Below are 25,131 nucleotides of genomic sequence, written 5' to 3'. Positions count from 1 at the left end.
CAAAGGGCATTAGTTTAAATGCAACTGTCTGATAGTACCCACGGTGTCATGACATTATTTATGAATAAAGAGTAAAGGTTCTGAAGGGGATTACAACCGGAGAGCGCTGTAATCCGGGTTTACAGGGTGGAAATCCGCGTGGCTAGGCGGGGAGTTTGGAGCATTAGGACCCTGTAATAGGTAGCCTAGCCAGGATTTCCCCTCCGCGCCCAGGGAGAGTGGCGGGGACGCATGCGCGTTCCCTTCACTATCCGTAGAACCCAACCATAATGATTAAATAGGATGAACTGTCCTGTTACCTGTTTAAAGGCGCCGTAGACGGTGTGGACGGCTCAACCTAATCGCCGGACAGGTAAACTTAACAGTTCAGTGTTAAAAGTTGAAAGAAGAAGGGTCTAACAAACGGAGATTACTTATGCGCGGTGCTGGCACTGGTGAAAGTAAAGCGGGCTATCAGAGATCGGATTAGATCGACTCCTGGGATCAGAGAGCGTGCGTGTTATTTAAAATTATGAGAAAACAACAGCATTTTGGGAGACTCTAATCCAATGGGATGTGCAGCTGCGGCAGAGGAACACTATGCCTTGCTTTAAAAGAAGAGCTAAGAATGTGCGGACCCGGTACATTCGTGCGCCCTAAAGTTGTCTCTGTTTCGGGAAAAACTGCGTGTTATGCGTCACCTGGTTTCTGAATCTTCCGTTGGCACTAACGGGTTTCGGTTGGATCCTAACAATCATGTCAAAAGTAATTCAGAAGAAAAACCACTGGATCACCAAAGTTAACGAGTGCGCGGTGTGCCGGGACGCTCGCGAGGAGCTGAATGTGGAGCTGCTCGGTGGAGCGCAGAACGGAGAGTTTCCGTACATCGGAAAAGTCAAAGAGGATGTGGTTTATAAAAACGGCCAGTTGTCCGAGGGGGAATTATTACTGGAAGTTGAGGGTCTGCTGGTGTCTGGGCTGCCCCTCTATGATATAATGGCTGTGATCAAGAGTTGCAAGGGTCCCATCAGGTTGAAAACGGTCAGACAAGGTAAGTGATTAATTGTTTGAATGACATCTGTTCCATGACACTGTTGACACACACTGCTTAGTATTTGAACTCCCTTATTGTCGGAGTCGAGACACTTTAAAACATAGATACACATGCACGCGCGCGCACACACACACACACACACGTACGCACACACACGCACGCACACACAGTACACACGCGCGCACGCACACACACACTGAAAGGAGAAAGCCCTGAGGAAATTATTTTATCACTGACAACACGTGATCTACCATTATAACCATTGGGACAACAGAACAGTCATGCACGTAAAGTAGGACAGGGGAATGTGACACTCACCGGTCATCTTGTTTTCAGTGGTTTGACATGATGCCACCCTGACAGTCATCCTGCCCTGGTTTGTCCGTGGCAGGCAGGGAAAGTAACAGCCAAGGGTCAGAGGCTAGGCCACACACTCTGCCCTCAGCTGATGAGCAACAGCCACTATGGTTACAACTATAATGGAACTATAAAGGACATGACAAATTAAGTCTTTCAGAGCAGCTTTTTACATTAGGTTCCATACTAGTTTCTCATAGCAGTCACATGTTGCCTCTCAGTGAGCTCTGAGAGAAAGAGAGAGAGAGAGAGAGAGAGAGAGAGAGAGAGAGAGAGAGAGAGAGAGAGCATCAGTTGTGTATGTGAATAGCGTGCTGCTGTTGTCCCTTCAACAAAGTAGCTAAATGTGGACAGATGCAGTGCTCATTGGGAGAGACACACCACTCCCGGGCGGTTGAGGTTATTTCTGGAAGCGCTCGCTGGGATGTGGATGACCCACGGCCCACGGTCTACTGCACATCTGTGTGAGCGAGGGGGAAGAAACGGTGATTAAAAAAAAGAGGCTACTTTTTGACATTTCACTGTTACTTTGCATGCCGTCATATCGTCGTTATCCATCCCGTCCAAGTCAGGGTGTTCTGTGGCCTTTTGTGTTTGTTTTGTAGAGGCTTGTGAGGAGATGGCAAACCTCCAGACTCCCACTGTCAGCTGGAAGATGAAATCAGAGCAGGCATGTGTGTGTGTTTCACCTCCAATACCAGAAGCAGTATTCTTTCTGTCATCAGTTGGTCATGCTGGTTTAAACACACACACACACACACACACACACACACACACACACACACACACACACACAGACATGCACAAGAATCATCGCACATATACGTGGCCTCATTCGCCACTCTGGGAAAATCATGAACTATGTTATATAACAATGAGGCTTGTACCGCCTCTCTGATGCACTGTGTGTGTGTGTGTATGTGTATGTGTGTGTGTATATATCTACAGGTATATATATATACGTATATAGCTACAGTCCTGAGCCCTGTCAGTGTGAGGGAGGGCTGGGCTCACCTCGCCCTGTGTTTGCAGAGCAGGCGTGGGGGTCTGCTTTCACTTCACACAACAGCACAGAGGCTGCATGGGAAGCTGAACCGGCGCCGGACTGATGTTTAAAAGTCAAAGTCGAACCAAAAGGTGCTTTAATTGATGCCCCCACCCGGCGGCCTAATGCATGTTTACGTTTCCAGAGCGCAGTGCGATCAAAGAGGCCAGACAGTCGGCAAACAGTGAGGGAGATCGGGAGCACTCTCACCACGGCCACACCGCCGCTCCCATGACTCAGCAGATTCCCCTCCGCTCTAATTAGAGGGAGAGAGCGTATTCCCGTCTACCTGAAGCAGGTCGGAATAATACCTCCATTGTTGCTGAAACCTGGACGGTTCTCATGCAGAACCAGCCCTCTCTGTGTTCTGTGTTCCAGATCGCCCCGTCTGTGGGAGCTGAGATCTCATCTCTCCTCCCCAGGTGGCCGTGGATCCGGTTACCTCAGCCGGATCACCTGAGCAGGGGGGGGGGACTCGTTGTGCGCGGGCAGGCTTGGCCGTCCCTGTGGGATTCAGGTGCCGGCGTGTCACATGTCCCTCGGGAATGTAGTGGCGGGCCCCCTTATTCATCATCCTCCACGCCCTTTCAGAAAACGTCCCTGTGGAGAAGGTGGAATATTACCGGAACATTCCTGTGATATTGACTCAGTTACAGCGCTGCACATGAGTGTCATGTTGACTGTTATCTGAGGCTTTGTGCTTAGGCTAACCCAACAGTACTTAGAAGTGGTAGGACTGAGCCTGGGAGATTATAGGCTGACTATTATCCATAAACATCCCTCTCATGGTGAGAAAATATTACCACAATGATGACACCACATACAAAGTGCTGGTTCCACAGAACACCTCCCTGGAGTTGAACATGTTTCACATGCTCTACTGTATATGAACATTGTTCCTTTGTTTATACAGACTGCACTAGGTGAGAAACGATTATACTGTAATATAATACACCGGAGTTCACACCAAATACACTCAGGATTAGCAGTAAAGACAAGTTTACTGACGCAGTGAAAAGACTGACTAGAAACTTTCCATCATCTTCTTCTTCTATTAGCATCCAACTTCTCTGACCTCATAGTAACTCTGTGTTAACTTTTCACCATAACAGAAACCCAGCCTAAAGTTATGGAGATTTACGACATGTTACAGCATACTGTTGATGACAGTGGGATAAAGGTACGTTGCGATAGTGACTAGCAATACTATTTTCAGCCATCCCACACTGAACAATAGATACAAAGACTTTGACCTGCTTCCATGGTCCTTATCTCCCACCTGTCACTAGAAGCCAACTCTCAGGGACTGAATGTGCTCGACTAACATCGATCTGGTCGGACAAAAGGCACCAAAATAGTCAGTCTCTGTACTAGTGGGGAAAGCACCATTAATAAAGTTTGACATTTTAGCGATATCTTTTTTGCTAACTTAAGTGATGACCTCACCAGGGAAATCATATCGTCATGTTTAAGGTGTTTTCAATATTATACTTCCAGAGAACAGTATTCTCAGTGTAACGGAAATCTTTGCTGCAATTGGTCCAATTTTGCCACAGCCCTCCGGCCCTCTGTGTTGTCCCACTATTTCACAGTTAAGCTCTTGATACTCACTGACGTGTTGGCGAGTGGTGACAGCCAGTTGTAGCTGCGTACATTAAGTTGCTTACAGTTTTTTACTGTACAGTATGTTTGTCTGCATAAAGATGATGGGATGATATAATGTCCAAAACCAAAAAAGGTAGTATCCCTGCGATAGCTTATAGAAGGGTTCGTTTTTCTACTGGGAAATTCCCCCACGGGAGCGACGGTCTTATCGCCCACTGAGCCCTGGGGATGACAGTGACCGGTGCGCTCCCTGGGTGGCTGGCCTGTCATTACCCCGGTGTCTGTCCTCCCTCTCCCAGACCAGACTAAACTGGCCTGACCGGGGAGCCTGGTCACCCGGGGCTCAGCAGCCCCAGTCTGGGCCCTACTCAGATGGCCAGGGGGGCTTAGGAGCGCCTGCTGGGAGAGAGATGAATACCAGACATTCTTTGGGAGCTGGGCTGGAAGACTCCTGGTACGCTCCACTGAATCATCTGCCCCTGTTTCCCCGAAACCTCCAGCTCGTTGCCTCTGCTTGGAATTCCCGCAGCGGCCCCGCCCTTCCAGTTTGTCGTCCCCCCCCCCCCCCCCCCCCTCACTTTTCAGTCACCTGATTCATCTGGTTTCTCCGTTTATTATGAGTTCTGCAGATCTGCAGTGAGTCTGTCTGGAACTGAACTTTTAAGCATTTAACTTTTAATCATGGCATATGCAGTGTAACAGTGAGAAATGTTTATATCGCCTTGCTTACCTTGACACATAAAATACAGCATAACATAACTACCACCATAACCACCATACCTAGTGGAGAACTAGGACAGCCCTGTAGAACTGTGCATGCAGCTGCAACAGTCAAGTTTCAATGTAGATTAATCATAAAAATAAAACTCTTAACAAGGCTTGTGATCCAGGCATTCCTTTGTGCCAGCGGCCATCAGACTCTGACAGAGCATTGCGGAAGGAGGGAGGTATGTATGTATGTATGTATGTATGTATGTATGTATGTATGTATGTATGTATGTATGTATGTATGTATGTATGTATGTATGTATGTATGTATGTATGTATGTATGTATGTATGTATGTATGTATGTATGTAACAATGGATAGATGGATGGATGGATGGATGGATGGATGGATGGATGGATGGATGGATGGATGGATGGATGGATGGATGGGTGGATGGATGGATGGATGTACGTATGGATGTATATAGTCCTTGTTGTTGCTCTTCGTTTTTATGCTTATTGCTACTATGCATAGTTTGTATCTGTATTTCCAAGCTTTGCTGTAATTTTTCCACTGCTGAAATGCCAAATTTCCCTCTAGGGGGATCATTAAAGTAGCTATCCATGTAGTATTAGGATTCAAGGCTCAAGATACAAGATTCAAGATTCCTTTATTTGTCACATGTAATGTACGGTGTACAGTCACGGTGAAATATTACTGCTGGCCCCAAGGTTATGCTTGATACAGATAAACTCTAATACTCTATTCCAAATTACAAATTTACAAGTTACAAATGTACAAATTACAAAATTTTCTCAGGCGGCTACATTTTCAGCCCCCCACCTTTAATATGAAAAGTGTTTTTTGAACTTGACAAATATCCACAGCATCTGCCGTCTTTCGTGTTCTTCTACATTTCATCGGCGAGTCAACGCTCTATGTGCTCCCTAAACGCGTTACAGCCGGCGGTGTTCAGAAAGTGTTCAGTGCAATGAACGGCCCATGGCAGGGCGGTGTCCCAGGGGCATAGCCTTGATCAGTACACCTCCCTGGACCAGGTCCAATGACCCCCAACTAGCACATAGTACATACAGTATACGCCAATGGATATACAGTAGGAGAGATTTCCAACCCGACCTCCCTACTATGATGTCCCAGTCTGGGAATGCGTGTGAAGTTACATTCGCTTACTGTAACTATGAAGAAGTGGTCGGCTAAAAACTCTCATGAGTCTGTCCCTGAGTGTCTTGTCATACTCTACTGTAGGCCTGGCCCATGGAGCCCTTAGCTGCCCCCTCCTCCTCCATCTCTCTGTCTCAGACAGCCTCTCAGGCCTCTCAGAGGTCTTTCATGTTTAGCCTGTAGGGCTGTATGAGCCTGTCTGTCCACTCCACACGCTCTGAAGTCTGTCCCACTCTTAGAAAGTATAAGTGCAGGCGGTCAGGAATGAAACAGGCTTCTTCAAAGGCATAGCCAAAATAGTCTTGTACTGTATTTACTATGTGTGTATAATGTGTACTGTATGCACTATGTACTGTGTGTGTGTGTGTGTGTGTGTGTGTGTGTGTGTGTGTGTGTGTGCGTGTGTGTGTGTGCGTGTGTGAGTTTGTAAACGGAGACTTTATTTTTTGGCCTTGAGGCAACAGGCAGATTTCATAACGTTGCTCTGAATGGATGTGGAAGGGTAGTAGTAGTATAGCAGAGAGGAAAGGGTAGTAGTAGTATAGCAGAGAGGAAAGGGTAGTAGTAGTATAGCAGAGAGGAAAGGGTAGTAGTAGTATAGCAGAGAGGAAAGGGTAGTAGTAGTATAGCAGAGAGGAAAGGGTAGTAGTAGTATAGCAGAGAGGAAAGGGTAGTAGTAGTATAGCAGAGAGGAAGGTCCAGGTCAACCAGACTAGAGCACCTTTAAGCACTTTTAAGCTCACAGTGAGCGGCAGAATAAAGACCTAGCCTCAGGTGCTGGAACAGGACTGGTGGTGGATCGTGGTGGATTTTATGACTGCAGCTGCAGTATTTATGACAAGTAACCATGTAGATCATTACATTCTGATCTTTGATGATGTGCCAGCTAAAGGATAACTTGCTAATGACATTAAAGCAATGTATTATTATATAACTGTGCAATTACAATACTTGAGGTCTGAACGATTTAGAGGACAGGTTTGGAATTTAAGCCATAAGCCATGTTATAAGGCTATTTACGATCATATACAATGGTTGATATCAAAGTTTTATCAAACGGTGCACTCTCGAGATACAGCCCGTCGCCGCTAACACACTTAATTAATCAATAGGTGCATAGAAAAAATCCCTCAAAAACACCATAAACTCTCATTTTCAAAGACAGGACACCAGTGACAACTCACCGAATGGTCATTGGTGTCCGTTGATATTCTGACAAAACAACAACAACAACAACAACAACAAGTCAAGAAGCCTAGGATTGCTTTGCAGCTGGTATTTCATTGATAGTATTAGGTAGAAGTGTTTGTTGATCATAACAAATATGGGACGCGGATTAATCTTAACATCTCTGGCTTTGTTGTCAATACAAATCAATGGATATAATATGATCAATAAAACCAGATCGGAAACATACTTTGTGCCGATTTTTTTTGCCAGAACATCAACGGACACGAGTGACCACTCGGTGAGTTTCCTGTCTTTGAAAACAAGAGTTTATGGTGTTTTTGAGGGATTTTGTCTGATGCACCTATGGATCCATTGAGTGTGTTAGCAGGGCAAGGCTAGACATGGCTTATAATGCTAAATTCCAAACCTTTTTTCCTTCTCATGCATCATAATTTTGCATATAAACAGGACTGATTGACTGCTGCCCCCCCCCATCCTCCATGCTGAGGTGCAGTGTTGTCCTCTCAGTGTTGTCCTCTCAGGGTTGTCCTCTCAGTGTTGTCCTCTCGGTGGGCGCATCTGGGAGATGAATGAGGAGGTGTGTTGTCTCAGTCCTGCAGAAAACAGGTGTTACCCCACAGGGAGCCAGCCAGTCCTGTCTAGTCCTGTCTGCTCACACACACACACACACACACACACACACACACACACACACACACACACACACACACACACACACACATGAACACGCACACACACACACACACAGTGGTGAAATGGACTGCCATGTTTTGTAGTGCCAGGTGCTTTGATGATTGCATTATTTGCCCAGTCTGTGTTCAATTTGTATTTTAACCATTTTAACCCACCTACTTACCTACCCATGGTCAAAATACAAAAGGCTTACTTGGGGCATCGTTGGATTCCTTTCTGGTAAATAGATCCATAAATCCTGCATAGAAGCACGTAAAACCTAGAAATGACTTCAGCTACAGAGGAATGCACACAGAGACAAAGCCCTGTAGCTCCATGCCTCCACAGTTGACCCACAAAGAGATCCAGCGGGCGCTCTTCTCTTTCATTATCATTAAAATACACAAAGGAGGGCGATTGCTGAGCGTTTCTTGCCTCAAGGATTAGCGGTGGAGGCACGTCTCACACATCCGAACACATAGTTAACACACATTTCATCTCCATCGTACAGTAGTCCTGGGGAGTTGTCTATGGGAGTTAGCCTGCAGAAACGTCACACCACTCTCTGGATGCCCCCCCCCACCCGCCTCCCCCTTCCTCCCAGATCTGAACAGATCCTGTCAGCCATGTTCTGCCTTAAATCATGTTCGCCCCACTGTAAATTCAGTCTTGGTCTTCCTTATGTGTCCCACTGTCTGTGTGTAAGCAAAGTGATCAGAATGAGGTGTAGCTTCACCTATCCGGGACCATTCTGAGTCAGGTACAGTACAGGGCAATGGAGATGGCGAGCTGGTTTAAATCATTGTGATTGACCACCACACTCTCTCTGCTGATTGGTTAGTGTATAATGCATGCTGGTCTGCATGCATGTTCTACATGATTCATGTTCGTACTGATACAGTATGTGTTTGGATGTTTTGGCAAGTTTTTAACAGTAATGTTAACAGAAACGTAGACTCTGTGGGTTCAAACAATAAACAAGTGTCCATAAAACCTCTGTATGCATGTCATTCCACTGTATAGTCTCCTCAGTGTTTACATAGTGCACTGTGTCCAGCCATTGGTCGTCTGAGAGTGTGACATCACAGCTGCACATGTAACAACTGACCTGAATGTTCAGCTCCTGGTGGAGTTATTTTATTCCCACTCAGCCTACTGAACTTCTGTGAGATTGTCTGACAGCTAAATCCATTCTTTTGATTTGGAATCTCTCTCTCCCTCTCTCTCTCTCCTCTCTTTGTCGGCTGACATCGGGTGCATATTTTAGCGTCTAACATAGCATTGCTCTCCAGGAGGCAAGAGTGCATCTCAAGGACAGGGAAGCTCAAGCTAGGCTGCGTCAGAGAATGGATTAAGGCCTTGTTGCAGTATTTCTACACACGGTGATAGCAGGGTTCATTTTGTTCTGACAAGGGTCATGTATTCCTGAGCTCAAGTGCTCTTATCAAGTCTTCCCTCCGCTCTCTCTCAATCTGCGAGAGTTGAGTCCACTTCCCTTGTCCCAGTTGTCTAGAATAGTCTACTGTCTCTTAAACTTTACCTTGCTAACAGTACATGGTGGAATGCATGATTGAACTGTGAATGAACCTGTTTTCCATCCATGGTTGAGTTGAGTGGAGTCGAAAGGCAGCCAGGCCTCTCAAGGTTTCACCGAGCCCTGAGTGAGTGGTTCTAGTTGAAAGACGAGGCCTCAGATTTTTTTTTTTTTATACCTGAGCCTTCTAAATGATAAGGATTGTTCCAGTCATATACTGCATAGATAGGAATTTTCTTATGTGAAAGGGAAAGTTTTTTTTTTTTCTCTTTTCTCTGGTCTGTGTATAAATAGACAGACTCAAGAGGAACAGAAAAGTCTATCTCCATTCTCCACCCTGTCCACAGGAATAGACAACAAACATGCAATCCTGATTTGAGTCAGGTGCTCTTGAAAGAATAGCAATTATAGGAAACCGCCACGCCCACGCACACACACACAAACACACACTCCCTGAGTCCTACGTATATGAAGGAGATAGATTTACATTTAAGCGGCGCCGCTCATAAATTCACACATCTGGAAAGGATTATGCACCATTATAGACTTGCGTTTACACACATGAATCACAGTTCCGCTTTTTGCTCTGCTTTTTTAGTTTTGTTGTGGTTTTCAACACTGCAATTATACTTATTTTAGATGCAGATAGTGTGTGATGTGAAAATCGCTTTCATTTTGCCAATGGTCCTCTATCATCAGGCTCGGTGCGGCTATGAGGGAACAGGACCGTATTACTGTATCTTTAGAGTGATAGCTTAGCTAGCTCTCCGCAGATTGCTTTTACAGTCGGAGTCGCTGTGTGACATGATTAACTGTGCTGTGTGTTTGGTACACTGTGTCTGCGGCCTGCCTTCACTTCACAGGAGAGTTGAAAGGTCTGGCAATCGTCTCCAGAGGATTTCTCATCCTCCTGCTCTCTCTATCCCTCCCTCTCTATCCCTCCCTCTCTCTCACTCCATCCATCAGCAGGGATTCAGGTTACTCAACATAAATCCACGAGAAGATGGCTGGACTTATAATCAGTGGTCTGCGTCCTGTGATGTTTGATACATTTCTGAATACTGGCATGTTATGCTTTCTGTGTCTGGGTGGAGCTGGTGGGGCTCATTAATCTGATGAGTCACAGAGGTGATCTGATGTCACTGAGGTCAGATGGGAGCAGCCCTGAACCCAATGTTACTCTACTCATACTGTAAGCCAAGGTTAGAGCGACTAGGGGGTGGCTGTGGCTCAGGAGGTAGAGCGGGTCATCCAGTGATCATAGGGTTGGTGGTTCGAATCCCGGCTCTTCCTGTCCACATGTCAAAGTGTCCTAGGACACTGAACCCCAAATTGCTTCCATTGAGCATGGAGGCTGCCACCATTGGTGTGTGAATGTGTGTGTTAATGTGTGTGTGAATGGGTGAATTTGAGGCCATTGTAAAGCGCTTTGGAAAGTGCTATATAAGTGCAGTCCATTTACCATTACCATAGATTAACACCAAAATATACAAACGTGACAACAACAAAAGTCCAGCAAGCAATAGAAATAGTTTAAATACGAATAATTTAGATTGCAATCAAATTCAAAGTTTGCGATGAAGGAGGAGCAGTAATAGCATTATAGAATTTAACAGCCGAACATGGGTGTCTGCATCATCAGTATCTCTTTCCGCCTGTCCATACTACAACGCAATCCTGGAGTGCATGAATTGAAGGCGAAGGTTCACCTTCCAAAAGGACTATGACCTTAAGCACACGCCAAGCCAAGATAACAAAGGAGTGGCATCGGGACAAGTGTGTGAATGTCCTTGAGTGGCCCAGCCAGAGCCCAGACTTGAACCCGATTGAACATCTCTGGAGAGACCTGAAACTGACTGTGCACCGACGCTCCCCATCCAACTTGATGGAGCTTGAGAGGATCTGCAGAGAAGAATGGCAGAAACTGCCCCAAAATAGGTGTGCCAAGCTTGTAGCGTCATACCCAAGAAGACTTGTGGCCGTAATGGCTGCCAATGATGCTTCAACAAAGTACAGAGTAAAGAGTACAGAGAGTAAAGAGTGTACAGAAATTAAAGAGTGTGAATACATATGAACATGTGATATTTCAGTGTTTTATACATTTGAAATACATTTGTTAAATGTATGTCAAATTTGTAAAAACCTTCACTTTGTCATTATGGGGTATTGTGTGTAGATTGATGAGAGAGAGAAAAAAAAACTTTAATCCATTTTGGATTAAGGCTGAAACGTATCAAAAGGTGGAAAAAGTGAAGGTGTGTGCTGACTTTCCGGCTTGACTGTATAAACTTTACATGCTTGTTGAATGTCCTCTGAAGTGAGAGTTGTGTTACTGTGGAGGACGTCTTCCCAGGAGATTCACGCAAGGCTGACAGTTGTCAGTGTGACCTGGCCTTTGATCAGCAAGAGAGTCCAGGGTGAGGTGGCCCACCATGACGTTCCCAGGGTTTGGGTCCCTCTTCCTGGGTCTGGAACATGTTACTGCACTTCACACACAGAGCAGAGCAGACATCTCGGGGCAGGTGGAGTATGTGGAGCAGCGATATAAAATCTCCCTCTCCCCCTCAACTCATTCACCTTTGTCCTTTTGATGTGTAGGTGGGTTTACTGTAACTGTATGTGCACGCCTGTGTGTGTGTGTGTTCATATAGCTGTCGTCTGTGATAGATGGAAGGAGGGCTTATCTAAATCAAAGCAGATAAGCAGAAGTGGATCTCTCCTCTGTGTGTGAGGGGAGATCTGATATTCTCATTAGTGTCTGAGAGTTGGAAGACTGTTCCGGTTACTATGTCTTGAGTTAGTCACAGTAGTATGGGTTTGCCCGGCAGTGGTGTGATCACTCTTGAGTGAAGGCTCTCTGGTCTGGTGTGTTGATGACCCTGAGAGGTCGGCTGTACAAGTATTGGGACAATGTGTAATGTGATTTCCAATGCATACAATGCACTGATGTCTTACTGTCTCGCTATGTTTGTTTGCCTGTGTGTGTGTGTGTGTGTGTGTGTATTTGTGTGCGTGTTTGCCTGTGTGTTTGCCTGTGTGTGTGTGTGTTTGTGTGTGTGTGTGTTTGTGTGCGTGTTTGCCTGTGTGTGTGTGTGTGTGTGCGTGTGTGTGTGCGTGTGTGTGTGTGTGTGTGTGTTTGTGTGTGCGCATACTGAGTACGTGCTCCGGCTTTGGCATTCCCATGTTCTCAGGGAAGGATACTGGTTTACTTGTTTTGGCTCTTGTCCCACTCTGTCTCTTCCTATCGCTACATCTACCCTCCCACCCCCTTTAAAGATTAGCTATCAGAAGACACATTAACAGTCACTTTTATAAATGATCTTCAAGAGGAAATAAAACACCAAATAACACTGTATTTTGTTTATTTTTTAATTTCAATGCTTTTGAGTTCAGTGTTGAATAAGAACAGGTGCTTTTCCGGAATTGAAATGTCACACACGTCTTTCCCTGTATTCAGATCTCCAGGCTTATTATGTCAGCTAGGTGAGGTGACCTTGTAGTCCTGCCGGATGGGACTACTGTAGCTGGAAATTTCAACTGAATATTGATATCAGATGTGTCATTGTGAGCGAGAGCCTGTGTTTTCTGCTCTCGCACGCCCACATGCTCCTTCATCTGACACGTCTCTCCCCATCTTACTGTATCACCTGACGCTTTCCTCTGCTCTGGACTCTGAGGAAGAATCCCATCGTTGTCACTGTGGATGAGGCTCATTTGATCCTTTTTGATCTCCCTGGCGGCGACTGAGGCAAAAATCTTAACCTCGTGGAGACTTTTTTTTTATTTTGGTTTTACAGTGAGTTCAGAATTATTCTGAAGTTGTCCAACTCTCTCTCCACTCCGGTCGTGTATTCCGCTTCTGTTAATCTGACATAATCATGGGAACGAAATGCTTTGTTCAGGACCAGGCCAGTTCTTAGATGGAAAACAATGTTTTGTTATATTAGATTAGACTGGGGAAGTTATTTAAGGCAACTAGGGGTCTATTGAATCAGATAACTGTCATTAAATTCCATTGTAATCTAACTCTCTCAGTCAGTCCCTCAGTCAGTCCCTCAGTCAGTCCCTCAGTCATGGATGTTTAGTCTCTCGCCTGCACAGTAGGCAGAGGAAGGTGAGGAACGCACCACAAATATGCAAGGAACAAGCCTAGGCTATTCAGATACATTCCGCAAGTAATTCTGAACAGATATCTGTCGTTCAACTTTCTCCGTAATCCGCAAAGTCTGATTGTTAATTCCTTGTGTCAATTATGTTTTTATCACCAACCGCAGTGAAGGTTTTGCCATTGCCAACGACATCGCAGGCTACTAGTGTAAACATGGGCCAAGTGTCCTCTTCTTTGCTGCATCTCCAATAGGCGACATGTTTGCAAGTTCTTCCTGTTTATTTTACATTAAATACTCACAGGCTACAATTAAATGGGAAAAGCCCCATGAAACATAAAACCAAAACTGAAACAGATGTGGCGGTTCATGCGGTTGTCTGCAGACCGCCGTGGTCGACTGCTCCGTGGGCATCAATCCACGATCCGCGCTTGTTCTTCAGACGGTTGTTTGAAACAGATAATAGGTATTATTTTCAGCATTGCCAGCTGAGGGTTATTTGGGAGGCTGCATGTACAGTATACAGTACATAAAAGAAAGAAAGTAAATCTCATTCTTGCTGTGCTGCGTCAAAGGTTTGGTGATACATTGACAATGCTTTTGTTTGTACAGATGTGCTATTCGAGATTCTTTCAGCGATGAAGTAAAAATAAGGTGGCCGCGGATGTAGTATTTGTGTGTGTGCCACTGTCTGTCTGTCTGTCTGTCTGTCTGTCTGTCTGTCTGTCTGTCCTGGAGTCTCAGAGCAGAGGGGAGGGGGGAGAGGTGACCTTGGTCCCCAGAAGACAGCAGCATCTGGCCTGGCGGAGGTGGGGGGGCAGGGGGAAAGCTGGGGAGATGGGGTGGGTGTGGGTGGGTCTGGCAAGGAGGTGATTGGTTGCCTCTGGCAGGGGATAAGACAAGGTGAGGCCGGGGTGTGTGTGTGTATGTGTGTGGGGGGGGGGGATTATGATTTGGACCTTATGGTGTAGAGTTGGGGGGGTGAGCTGGGTGAAACATCGGGACGGGAATACAGCGTTCTTGTCTCAGACGGACGGACAGAGAGACAGACAGACAGACAGACAGGTAGACTGGTCTTCATTAGAGCAGTGCAGATGAGGAACTGTCCACTCAGCACATTCCTCCTCCCTTGGTAGACAGGTACACTGATCCAGCACATCCTCTCTCCACACACACACACACACGCACACACACACACACACACACACACACACACACACACACACACACACACACACACACACACACACACACACACACACACACACACACACACCATGTGGTGTGCTCCTTAGCAGTAGACAGACCCATATGGAGACAAAGGAGAGATGAGAAGGCACTGACCCTAGAAAGGAATTGCAGTGAGAGAGACACGAGAGATATGGACCACACTCTACCGGGCTGATAAAGCTGCTCTGAGTTATCATGTTGTATGATCTCAGACAGAGACGTTGGAATGAAACATTGGAATGGCTTATATACTGTAGCGCTACATGTGTTATATTTCATTTCAAACCTTTATTTCAACTCGTTAGACACTGAGGTTTCCCTCATTTGCGGTGTCGACGAGCTAACACAATCATACACAATCATAAACAAACAATAATAAAGAACAACAGATCAATGTACAGTGTTACAGATAGAATCATTAAAAACAATTGCAGGATGAAGTGCAAAGGCTAAGGGCCATAGATTTAAAGTCTGTCATAGTAGGAAGCACCTCAAGCTTTAAAGTCTGTTGGAGGGCGTTCCACGTACAGGGAGCGTCGTAAGCAAAGGCAGTCGCAATATGCAATAGTTGAAGGACTGCAATGCGTGTCTAAGTGGCGTGTAATTAGCAGTGTGGTGCCCCAGCTGTGAGTGTGAGGGCCCTGCTGTGAGGGCCCAGCTGGGACCTGACCCCTCCTGATGCCTCCCCAGGTCACCAACCCTGACCCTCGTTACTCATAGATTACGGTGGAGCGGTGGCACAGAATTTGTCCGGCTGTGCACGTGTGTGTGTGTTAGGGCTCAAAGACATGTTTTGGGGACCCCAAAGACTTATATTAAATTGTTGAAAATTAGCATAGTAGCAAAATCCGAGCGCGTCTTCTATGCAGCCTACAGGCAACATTGTAATCAAGCATTGAATATGATCAAGTAGACCAGCACTACAGGCTGTTCCTCTTGTTTTGTTTTCAGTTGGCTAGGATATAGGCATGATAAAAAGGACCCTGTTTGCACTAAATGTCACCCATGGTGACTGGGTATTAAAGTCAGTTGAATACTTGAATCTGTGACGGACACAAAAGTTCAGTTGGTTGTTCATGACAATAGGCGGAGAGCGCCCACTTGTGGTTAGAAGTGGTTCCATTGTATGCATCATTTTCTATGCAATGTCAATAATTGAATATATTTCGATCTTTTCTGAAAATATTTAAGAGAGAAAGTCGAATATAATTTCTGAGCTCATTTGTCAGCCCTAGTGTGGGTGTGTGTGCGTGTGTGTGTGCGTGTGTGTGGGTGCGTGTGTGTGCCCGTGTCATTGTGACATCATCACCAGCTGAATGTCTCCTCCCAGTATCAGCACTCTCGTCCTATCAGAGCCCTCCCTTGGCAGGGCTGTAGTGTGTGATCCCGCAGGCAGGGGGCGCCTGTGAGGGAGCGGGCCGTGATTGGAGAATTGGTCTCGTTTTCATGGACAGCACTTGGGGGAATTACCTGGCCTGGCTTCTCTCAGCGCAGCTGCTATCTCAACAACCATGATTCCTCCTCATTTCAGATACCCCCCCCCCCCCCCATACACACACTCCTCCTTCACACACACACACACACACACCCACACATACACTCACACATTCCTCTGTTGGTTAAGCAAGGAAGGCGTTTACGCAAGGACATTTTTGGAACAGCTGTCAGTTTCAACAACGTGTAATTTTAACTGAGGTCTTTCATATCATATTTTCTGAAGCACTGTCTCTTCTTTAATGAGCTTATCAGTAATGAGACACCTGTTCACAACAATTAAAACATCAGATGAGTGCATTCGTTTTGACCTTTCTCAGTGTGAATTAATGTGGATCTGAATTGGTTGTTCCTGTGAAGGTCTTAATTGTGTGCTTGTTTTTGTGGTTGTCCTTGTGAGGCGGCGATGAAGTGTCAATCATTCTGTTTACTGTATATGTCACTAGAGATACACTATTTATCTTGACTATCTAGTGGTATTGTTTAATTGGTATCATGTAGTTTCTCATTCATGTCTTGTGTGTTGCGCGTCTGTGTGGGTGTGTGTGTGTCGTCCTTTCCTTGTCCCTGGTTGTTTTGTTAATACTTCACCTGTGTGCCCATGTGCTTGTCGTCATGCTGCGTTTGAGCTGTGTCCTGTCCGCCACACCGTAGACCAGAACGAGCTGACTAACCCTACTGAGCCTGCTGCTGCAGTCACTCAGTTAGAACACATCCTTCCTTCCTGCTCCCCCTGGGCCAATCACCCATCTGCATGTCACGGGATGAGGGATTGCATTGCATTATATTGTCACCAACCCAACCCTGGTAAGTCCCTGATTGCTGCATGGAAGGAAGGAGGGAGGGAAAGGAAGAAGGAAGGAAGGAAGGAAGGAAGGAAGGAAGGAAGGAAGGAAGGAAGGAAGGAAGGAAGGAAGGAAGGAAGGAAGGAAGGAAGGAAGGAAGGAAGGAAGGAAGGAAGGAAGGAAGGAAGGAAGGAAGGAAGGAAGGAGTCAGACTGGGCATTAGAGTCCGCCAGTGAACTCCAGGCGTAGTGATCACACTTTTAAGTCAAAACGAGACCTTCTTGGCGATGGAGGTTGACACTTCTAGTGGGATTATAAACCTGTATAAAGATGTCATATATTTACGCTGTATATAGTGAAATAAGAGAGATGAATATACAATATAGCTTGTAGAACAACAGACTTCAGTCTTTCTAGGGGGGCATTTTCTTAGTTCCATACTATCCTCCTGAATGTGCTAATTTCACCCACGTTTCCTTCCTTTATGGAGGTTGCGGTTCCCTCCAGTCTCTCCAACCCCATTAAGAGTCTCCAGCAGTCACACTCTTCATAAAAGCTCAGGATATTTATTTGGCCAGGAATACAGAACACACTCCATCACTCTCTTTATGAAGTCAGACGCTCTGATTAATCTCTCTAATAGGCTTGTCCAATCCAAAGTGACCTGATGTTCTGGTGTCCAGTCTGGGATACAGTAGGAACTCATTAAAAAGCAGCTCAGAGGACAAAGAGTTGAGATATTACATCACATCAAAGATGAATCCATCCAGCCGTTGTTAAATCACCGTGGGCAGCAGCCACAATTTAACACTGACTAGAGAAGAGACTCCACTGGTGTAAAACAAAAGTTTGAGATGAAGTGAAATGCTCTCATACTCTATTGGACTTTAATGCGCTTTCTAAAATATTGAATTTATTCAACGGCATATGATTCGAATTATTTCCGCTCGTTCTCTCCAGAGCTCGCTCCCTTTTTCACTTTCACTCTCCTCTCGTTCCTCTGATTATTGACCTCCATCTGTCCCTCCTCTCTACTCAGCACCCTGTTCTCTCCTCTCTGCATCCCTCCATCCCCTCCTCTCACTCTCTCTCTCCTCTCTGCATCCCTCCATCCTCTCCTCTCTCTCTCTCTGCATCCCTCCATCCCCTCCTCTCTCTCTGCATCCCTCCATCCTCTCCTCTCTCTCTCTCTCACTCCCATCATCATCCCTCCATCCCCTCCTCTCTCTCTCTCTCACTCCCCTCAGCATCCCTCCATCCCCTCCTCTCTCTCTCTCACTCCCCTCAGCATCCCTCCATCCTCTCCTCTCTCTCTCTCACTCCCCTCAGCATCCCTCCATCCCCTCCTCTCTCTCTCTCTGCATCCCTCCATCCCCTCCTCTCTCTCTCTCACTCCCCTCAACATCCCTCCCATCACTTTCTGCTGTTTTTCCTCATCTCTCATTCTCCCATCTCTTCACCCCTCACTCGCACCCTCCCCCTCACCTACCCGTGAGCTCACCCGCACTCCACCCCGTAACTTAGCGGAGGAAATGTCAGCCTGCCTGTTTTTACAGGAGAGGGTTCGGTCTGATCTAACCCAGTCCTAGTGTTAGACATCTTTGACGTTACACAGGGTCAGACGTGTTCAGTTCTCATCTGGAGCGCCCCGTTTGAGGCTGAGAGGGGCCGTGTCATCGGTTTAATGAGGAGCTCTTGTGCTTAACGTGATTACAGCCAGTTCTCATCACTCCAGGGAGCGCAGCGGTCATCATCACAGGCTCTGCAAGGTTTGTATCACGGGATAGATGTCTTTTTAGGGATGTCTAGAAGCCTGAACATCACATGCCACAATCCTCCAATCCCAGCCCAAGATCAAAACGTCTTTGTCAGAAGGTGTGACACATGGAACGAGAGTGCAGTATCCGTGAACAGTTCAAGCCCTTTAGTTACGTGTGTATCCGCTTGTAGCCTATAGCATTGGACGTTGATCCGCTAAACACCCTATCTTCTTTCAGGGCACTATCCATCCGTTTGTAATGTTTATCTCCTAACACAGCAGCCCAGAGTGCTCCAGTCTCAGTGTTGTCTGGACCATCTGTCTTGTTGTCACCCCTGGGGAAAGGCAGACCTCTGCTTCCCTCACATTGCAATTTCATCATCAGGGTGAGCGAGCCAGGAACACTCGGCCCTACCTTCATATTTGGAAGAGATGGATGGAGAAAAATGGAGAGAAAGCAATAGAGAGAGAGAAAGAGTGAGAGTGAAATGATGTATTCGTGCTAAGTCATAGCTCGGAGCGGCGAGCTAAGACTCGGAGTCGGTTGGACGTTGAGGAAGCGATGTTTGATGTGCCATCGATTAGCATTTCAGATGGGCGGACACCGACAGCGAGGAGGCCAGACCTGAGAGGACGCCTCACGCCTTCGTCTCACGATTCGGTTTCAGTCCCTCTCTCACTCCCCTCCCCTCTGTGTCGCTCTGTCTTGATTGAAGTGCAGAGGGAGCGTGTTCCCAGTGTGCCCTGATATAATTAGGTTTTAAGTGGTAGGATTGATCTTCAGCGAGGCTGCGTACAAAGAATGGCGACATTGCAGAATTGTAATAGCAACAAAGCAGACGGCAGAGATTCAAACCTCGCTCTCGGAGCAGACTAACTAGCATCTGATCTGATCTGGTGATCTGAGGCTATCTGTGGGGTTGGGGGGAGTTAGACTAAGGAGCCTTTGAACTATTGTTTACTGTGTCCATACTTTATCCATAGATATTAGTCATCCTGATCAACATTTATATGCTGAGTTTGAACAGGGCTCCAAAAACTCCCAGCTTAAAGCTCAATGAGATAACTTTTTTATAGTTCAATATTCACCTTTACTTGCTATTAGTTTATGAATTGGCCTTAGCAAGACTCCAAAAATCGTTTTCGTGACATGAGACTGCATGAGACCCTGTGAATTTATTAGGGCCCGAGCACTGGCGGTGCGAGGCCCTATTGTATTTCGAAGGATTATTATTCTCCTACCTTCTCCTTCTTCCAAAACAAATGCATTTTTGGCGGCCTAAACATCGGTGAAAACGGATGAAACTTTGCAGATATGTCAGTCCCGGTGAAAAATTTGATAATTCATGGGTGACAGAAATGGGCGTGGCAAAACGGCTCAAGAGCGCCCCCTGGGAAATTTCAAATGGCGAGCCCCACCTTTCAGTTTGATGTAGGCGAACGAAATTCGGTGGGCATATGTAGTTCATCGAGACACACTAAAATGTCTCTTGGATCTATACCCAACATGCAATAGGAAGTCCGCCATTTTGCTTTTAATGTGCCATTTTGTCCTTGTTTTGACCATTTCCATGCCTCGTATTTCAACGAACTCCTCCTACAGATTTCATCCGATCAACTTCATAATCGGTCAGCTTCATCTTAAGACCTTTGTGATCAAAAGTTATCAAAAAAATTGAGTTTTCACCAAACACCCTTCCCGTGGCGCCCCGCCAAAGTTTGACATTTCGCAATAAAACACGAGGTCCTCATAACTCCTCCATACATTATCGGATTTGTCCGATATATCTCACGCTTCATGACGGTTCTGTCCTGAACACATCTATGTGTCAGTATTGCGTCATACTTATAGCGCCACCTATTGGTGAAACAGGAAGTCCTCATAACTCCTACATACATTATCCAATTCGTCCGATATATCTCACGCTTCATGACGGTTCTGTCCTGAACACATCTATGGGTCAGTATTGCGTCATACTTATAGCGCCACCTATTGGTGAAACAGGAAGTCCTCATAACTCCTCCATACATTATCCAATTCGTCCGATATATCTCACGCTTCATGAAGGTTCTGTCCTGAACACATCTATGTGTCAGTATTGCGTCATACTTATAGCGCCACCTATTGGTAAAACAGGAAGTCCTCATAACTCCTCCATACATTATCCGATTTGTCCGATATATCTCACGCTTCATGACGGTTCTGTCCTGAACACATCTATGTGTCAGTATTGCGTCATACTTATAGCGCCACCTATTGGTGAAACAGGAAGTCCTCATAACTCCTCCATACATTATCCGATTTGTCCCATTTATCTCACGCTTCATGACGGTTCTGTCCTGAACACATCTATGTGTCAGTATTGCTTCATACTTATAGCGCCACCTATTGGTGAAACAGGAAGTCCTCATAACTCCTCCATACATTATCCAATTCGTCCGATATATCTCACGCTTCATGACGGTTCTGTCCTGAACACATCTATGTGTCAGTATTGCGTCATACATATAGCGCCACCTATTGGTGAAACAGGAAGTCCTCATAACTCCTCCATACATTATCCGATTTGTCCGATTTATCTCACGCTTCATGACGGTTCTGTCCTGAACACATCTATGTGTCAGTATTGCTTCATACTTATAGCGCCACCTATTGGTGAAACAGGAAGTCCTCATAACTCCTGCAAACATCATCCGATTTGCACCAAATTGCTGACGCTTCATGAAGGTCACCTTCTGAACACATCTATGCGTCGGTATTGAGTTACACTTACAGCGCCACCTACTGGTGAAACAGGAAGTACTCATAACTCCTACATACATTATCCGATTTACTCCAAATTGCTCATGCTTGATGAAGGTCGCATCTTCAACACATCTGTAGGTCAGTATTGCGTCATACCTACAGCGCCACCTACTGCTTACAGGAAGTCCTCATAACTCCTACATACTTTGTCCGATTTACACAACATTTCTCACGCTTCATCAAGGTACCGTCCTGAACACATCTATGCGTCGGTATTGAGTCACGCTTAGAGCGCCACCTACTGGTGACAGGAAGTTTCTGTCAGTACTGGACACCGAAATAGCACACCCTTTAACGGCGCCACACCCCGACCCGCGTGGGGTGCGAGGGCCCGCTCACTGCTGCTCGCAGCACTAGTTATTTTAGAATTTCGGTGTACTGGCTAGTACACTGGCGGAAAATCTTGTGGCGGAAGCGGAAGTAACGTGTTTTCCGTGTCACGATATCAGGAAGACAACAAACACTTTGCGCCGTCAATATATCTACGAAACTCCATTGAAGTAGCTACAATCTTCCAATCTAGTCTGCTCCACGCACGTTTGTTATCATATTTTTTTCCCATCATTCCAGCGAGTTAGTGGGGAATTGTGGGAAATGTAGTTCTTAAAATGCAGTGCCAATTTTATCATGACCAGAGGGGCCGCCAAAGTGCCGAGATATCTCATGTAGCTTTAAGCGCTCTCCTTGGCGCAATAGCTGAGCCTGGGGCAGAATGTGCCTCCCGAGGTAATGGAGGAAATTCAGGGGACAGAATCATTTAGCGAAGCCCCCCCTTTGGGGCCTATTGTCGGGGTTGTATCTTCACACACAGCTCCGTGGCCATGAGATGGATCGCCCTTCAGTTGAAAGGCCTATTCCTGTACATGTGGGTGTTCCGAATACGTTAATTAATTTTGAGGTAAACACCATGAGCCTCCAGAATTAGGCCAGCCCAGGACACGTCTCAGCTGCTCCAGTCTGGCTTTCAACAGCTTATTATTAATTCCGCTGGTTCAGGCTAGAACAGGGGGGACATGCAAGGCGATTGGTTTGTCTAAGGAGACTGTAACCCTATCTAGCCACGGCCCTGCGTCACTAAAGGCAGGGTTTCTCTTGTGTCATTTCCTCCATCCTGTCCGGTTGACGCTGTGTGACGTGTCTCAGTGATCTCCTCTGGGTCCCATCGCCCAGGGTCATCAACTCCTCTGGGGGAGAGGGGACTCAAATGACACAGGGCTCCTGGTTGTGTCAGCCAGCCAGCCAGCCATGACATTTGGAAGAGGCATCCAGTCAGTCCCTGAAGGCACCTCAACTCATGTGATGATCTACCACGGTCCCTCTGCTACAGTGTTGTACAAATCTGGAGCTGAAGGGAAAGAGCTACTACTGTAAACTGCAACTGCACTATAGCAGGTTGTATATTAAATGTATGGGTTGCTTTCTGTTTTCTGATTCACGTCGGAGTTAATCTAAAACAGTATTTTAGTTTTCCTGTTTATACGGTGATCCAGCGGGCCTAGATAGAAAGTAGGCCTACCATCTGGAGTATGTAGAGTTTGGTATTCCTATAGTTGATGGGAATAGTCGCCCTTTGTTTAGTCTGTTAAATGGGTATATGTGGGAACAGGCAGAGTTTATAAGTGGTATATGTGTTTATCTGGGACAGTGCCATGCTTGTCAGTGCACCAGGACAGACTCCACTCTCTCTCTCTCTCTCACGCTCTCTCACTCTCACTCTCACTCTCGCTCTCTCTCTCTCTCTCTCTCTCTCTCTCTCTCACACACACACACACTTTCTCTCCCATCTCTCTCTTCTCTCTGTCTTCTCTCTCTGTCCCTTTTTTTCCTTCTCTCTTTCTCTCTCCCTCTTTCTCCATTTTTTCTCTCTCTCACCCCCCCCCTTTCTCTCCCTTTCTCTCCCTCTCTCTCATAACCTATATCTTTTGCCTCCCCTGTTCCACCTCCCTCCTCTCCTCCTCCTCCTCCTCCTCCTCCTCCTCCTCTACTCCTCCTCCTCCTCCTCCTCCTCTACTCAGCCTGTGACACGCACTCCTGGGTTCCTCAGGCTATATTTAGCCGTGAACAGATGTAGTTTGAATTTGAGTGTGATATGCTGCCTCTGCCTGCCTCTTGTGCGCTTGGGTGTATTTGTCTCGGTATGTCACTCTCACCCGAGACACACTCTCCCATCATGCACCACTGTCCCTCTGACTCAGCAGCGCGGTGTTGGCAAACTGGGTCAGGCCCTGTGCCCCAGTGCCCATTCTGCCCAGTCTAGTCAATACACCCACACTAGTAAACATGCTCGGTGAGCTCTGATCCTCAGGTTCATTGTGTCTTGTGTCACTTTGTTCTGCGTCCAGAGATCTTGGAAGCGTTACAGGATAGCTAGGAACGGGGCTGTACTGACCCTGTACTGACCCGATGATCAAGGGTCTAGGTGCTGTTTAGGGAAGTGCAGAGGAAATGGATAAGAAACAGGGGAGTTGAGAGGGAAAGTCCACTTTTTGTCTACATCTTCAAAACACAGTTCTTCCTGGCCCTCCTCCATGGGGCTCCAAGGAATCCCTGCTCGGTTGGCACACCAGGGAAGGTGGGGCAGGAGTGGGCAGAGAGGAGGGCTTCCCTGGGTGGGGTGGGGCAGTTTTACTGGGATAATTAGGGGGAGGCACGGGACACGTTCAGAGCTTTAGGGAGGATCTCTCTCTGATTGCTATTTTTCCTCTCTATCCCTGCCACGCTGATTGAAGGGGCGGTAGAAGCAACAGCATACTGATAGTGGTGGCAGTGGAGGGCGATAAACGTGTGTGTTGGTCTGAGGAACACTGCCCTGAACACTGCACTGTGTGTGTGTGTGTGTGTGTGTGTGTGTGTGTTTGCGTGCGTGCGTTCATGCGTTTATTTCCATATGATTATACACCAACATGCAGTAGGTCTGCTTGACATATATAGAACCAGCCAGTTCAGCATCATATCTGGATCATCACATCATTCATCTCATCCACGATATTACAGCATATAAATCTCTCAACATCGCCAAGACAGTAATGGCTGGATAACAGTGCATCGGGTACATTCCTCAGCTGAAAGCAGTAGTATTGGATTAGCTGTTCAATTGCATCTTCCAGTCTCGCTGACAGATCTTCCCCAGACCAGGCCAGGATAATGCAGAGCTAACTGCCATCAACTGAAACACGAGAGTCCAGCGCTGACTGACAGGAGGGCTCAGGACACTCAGGAAACGTCTGAAACAATGGATTTGACTGTTTAAGGACCAGCATTTCCAGTCCCGTCTCTGTGGCTATTATTCTGAATTGGCTTAGGGAAATATAATAGTTTATTTGGAGTGGGGAGGAAATGCCTTCTCTTTGTGCTCAGCTGGAGATCTGTGTTATCAGCATGCGGCGGCTTGGCAGAGGTATGCAGCTCTCTGAAGGGGACAACAACCGCTCAGGACTCACACAGACTAGAGACAGACTAGAGACAGAGCAGAGACAGAGCAGAGACAGACTAGAGACAGACTAGAGACAGAGCAGAGACAGAGCAGAGACAGACTAGAGACAGAGCAGAGACAGAGCAGAGACAGATCAGAGACAGAATAGAGACAGACTAGAGACAGAGCAGAGACAGACTAGAGACAGAGCA

The 25,131-nt window shown here is 46.4% G+C and overlaps 1 protein-coding gene across 1 annotated transcript in view; it reads left to right on the top strand.

The window, feature by feature from the left end:
- Positions 1–735: 735 nt before the first annotated feature.
- The window catches only part of LOC311315219 (membrane-associated guanylate kinase, WW and PDZ domain-containing protein 1-like), a gene marked incomplete at its 5' end in the record, with an annotated part of 102,784 nt that continues 78,388 nt past the window's right edge, over positions 736–25,131 (top strand). The window contains one exon of the mRNA XM_084445835.1: positions 736–1,030. Coding sequence (XP_084301961.1) covers positions 736–1,030 — 295 coding nt within the window. The remainder of the gene's footprint in view (positions 1,031–25,131) is intronic.

This window comes from Borostomias antarcticus, assembly GCF_949987555.1.
Source record: "Borostomias antarcticus genome assembly, chromosome: 11".
In the NCBI taxonomy this organism is placed as follows: domain Eukaryota; kingdom Metazoa; phylum Chordata; class Actinopteri; order Stomiiformes; family Stomiidae; genus Borostomias; species Borostomias antarcticus.
The sequence above is the reverse complement of the archived record's forward strand: the minus strand, read 5'-3'. Positions and strand labels throughout refer to the sequence as shown.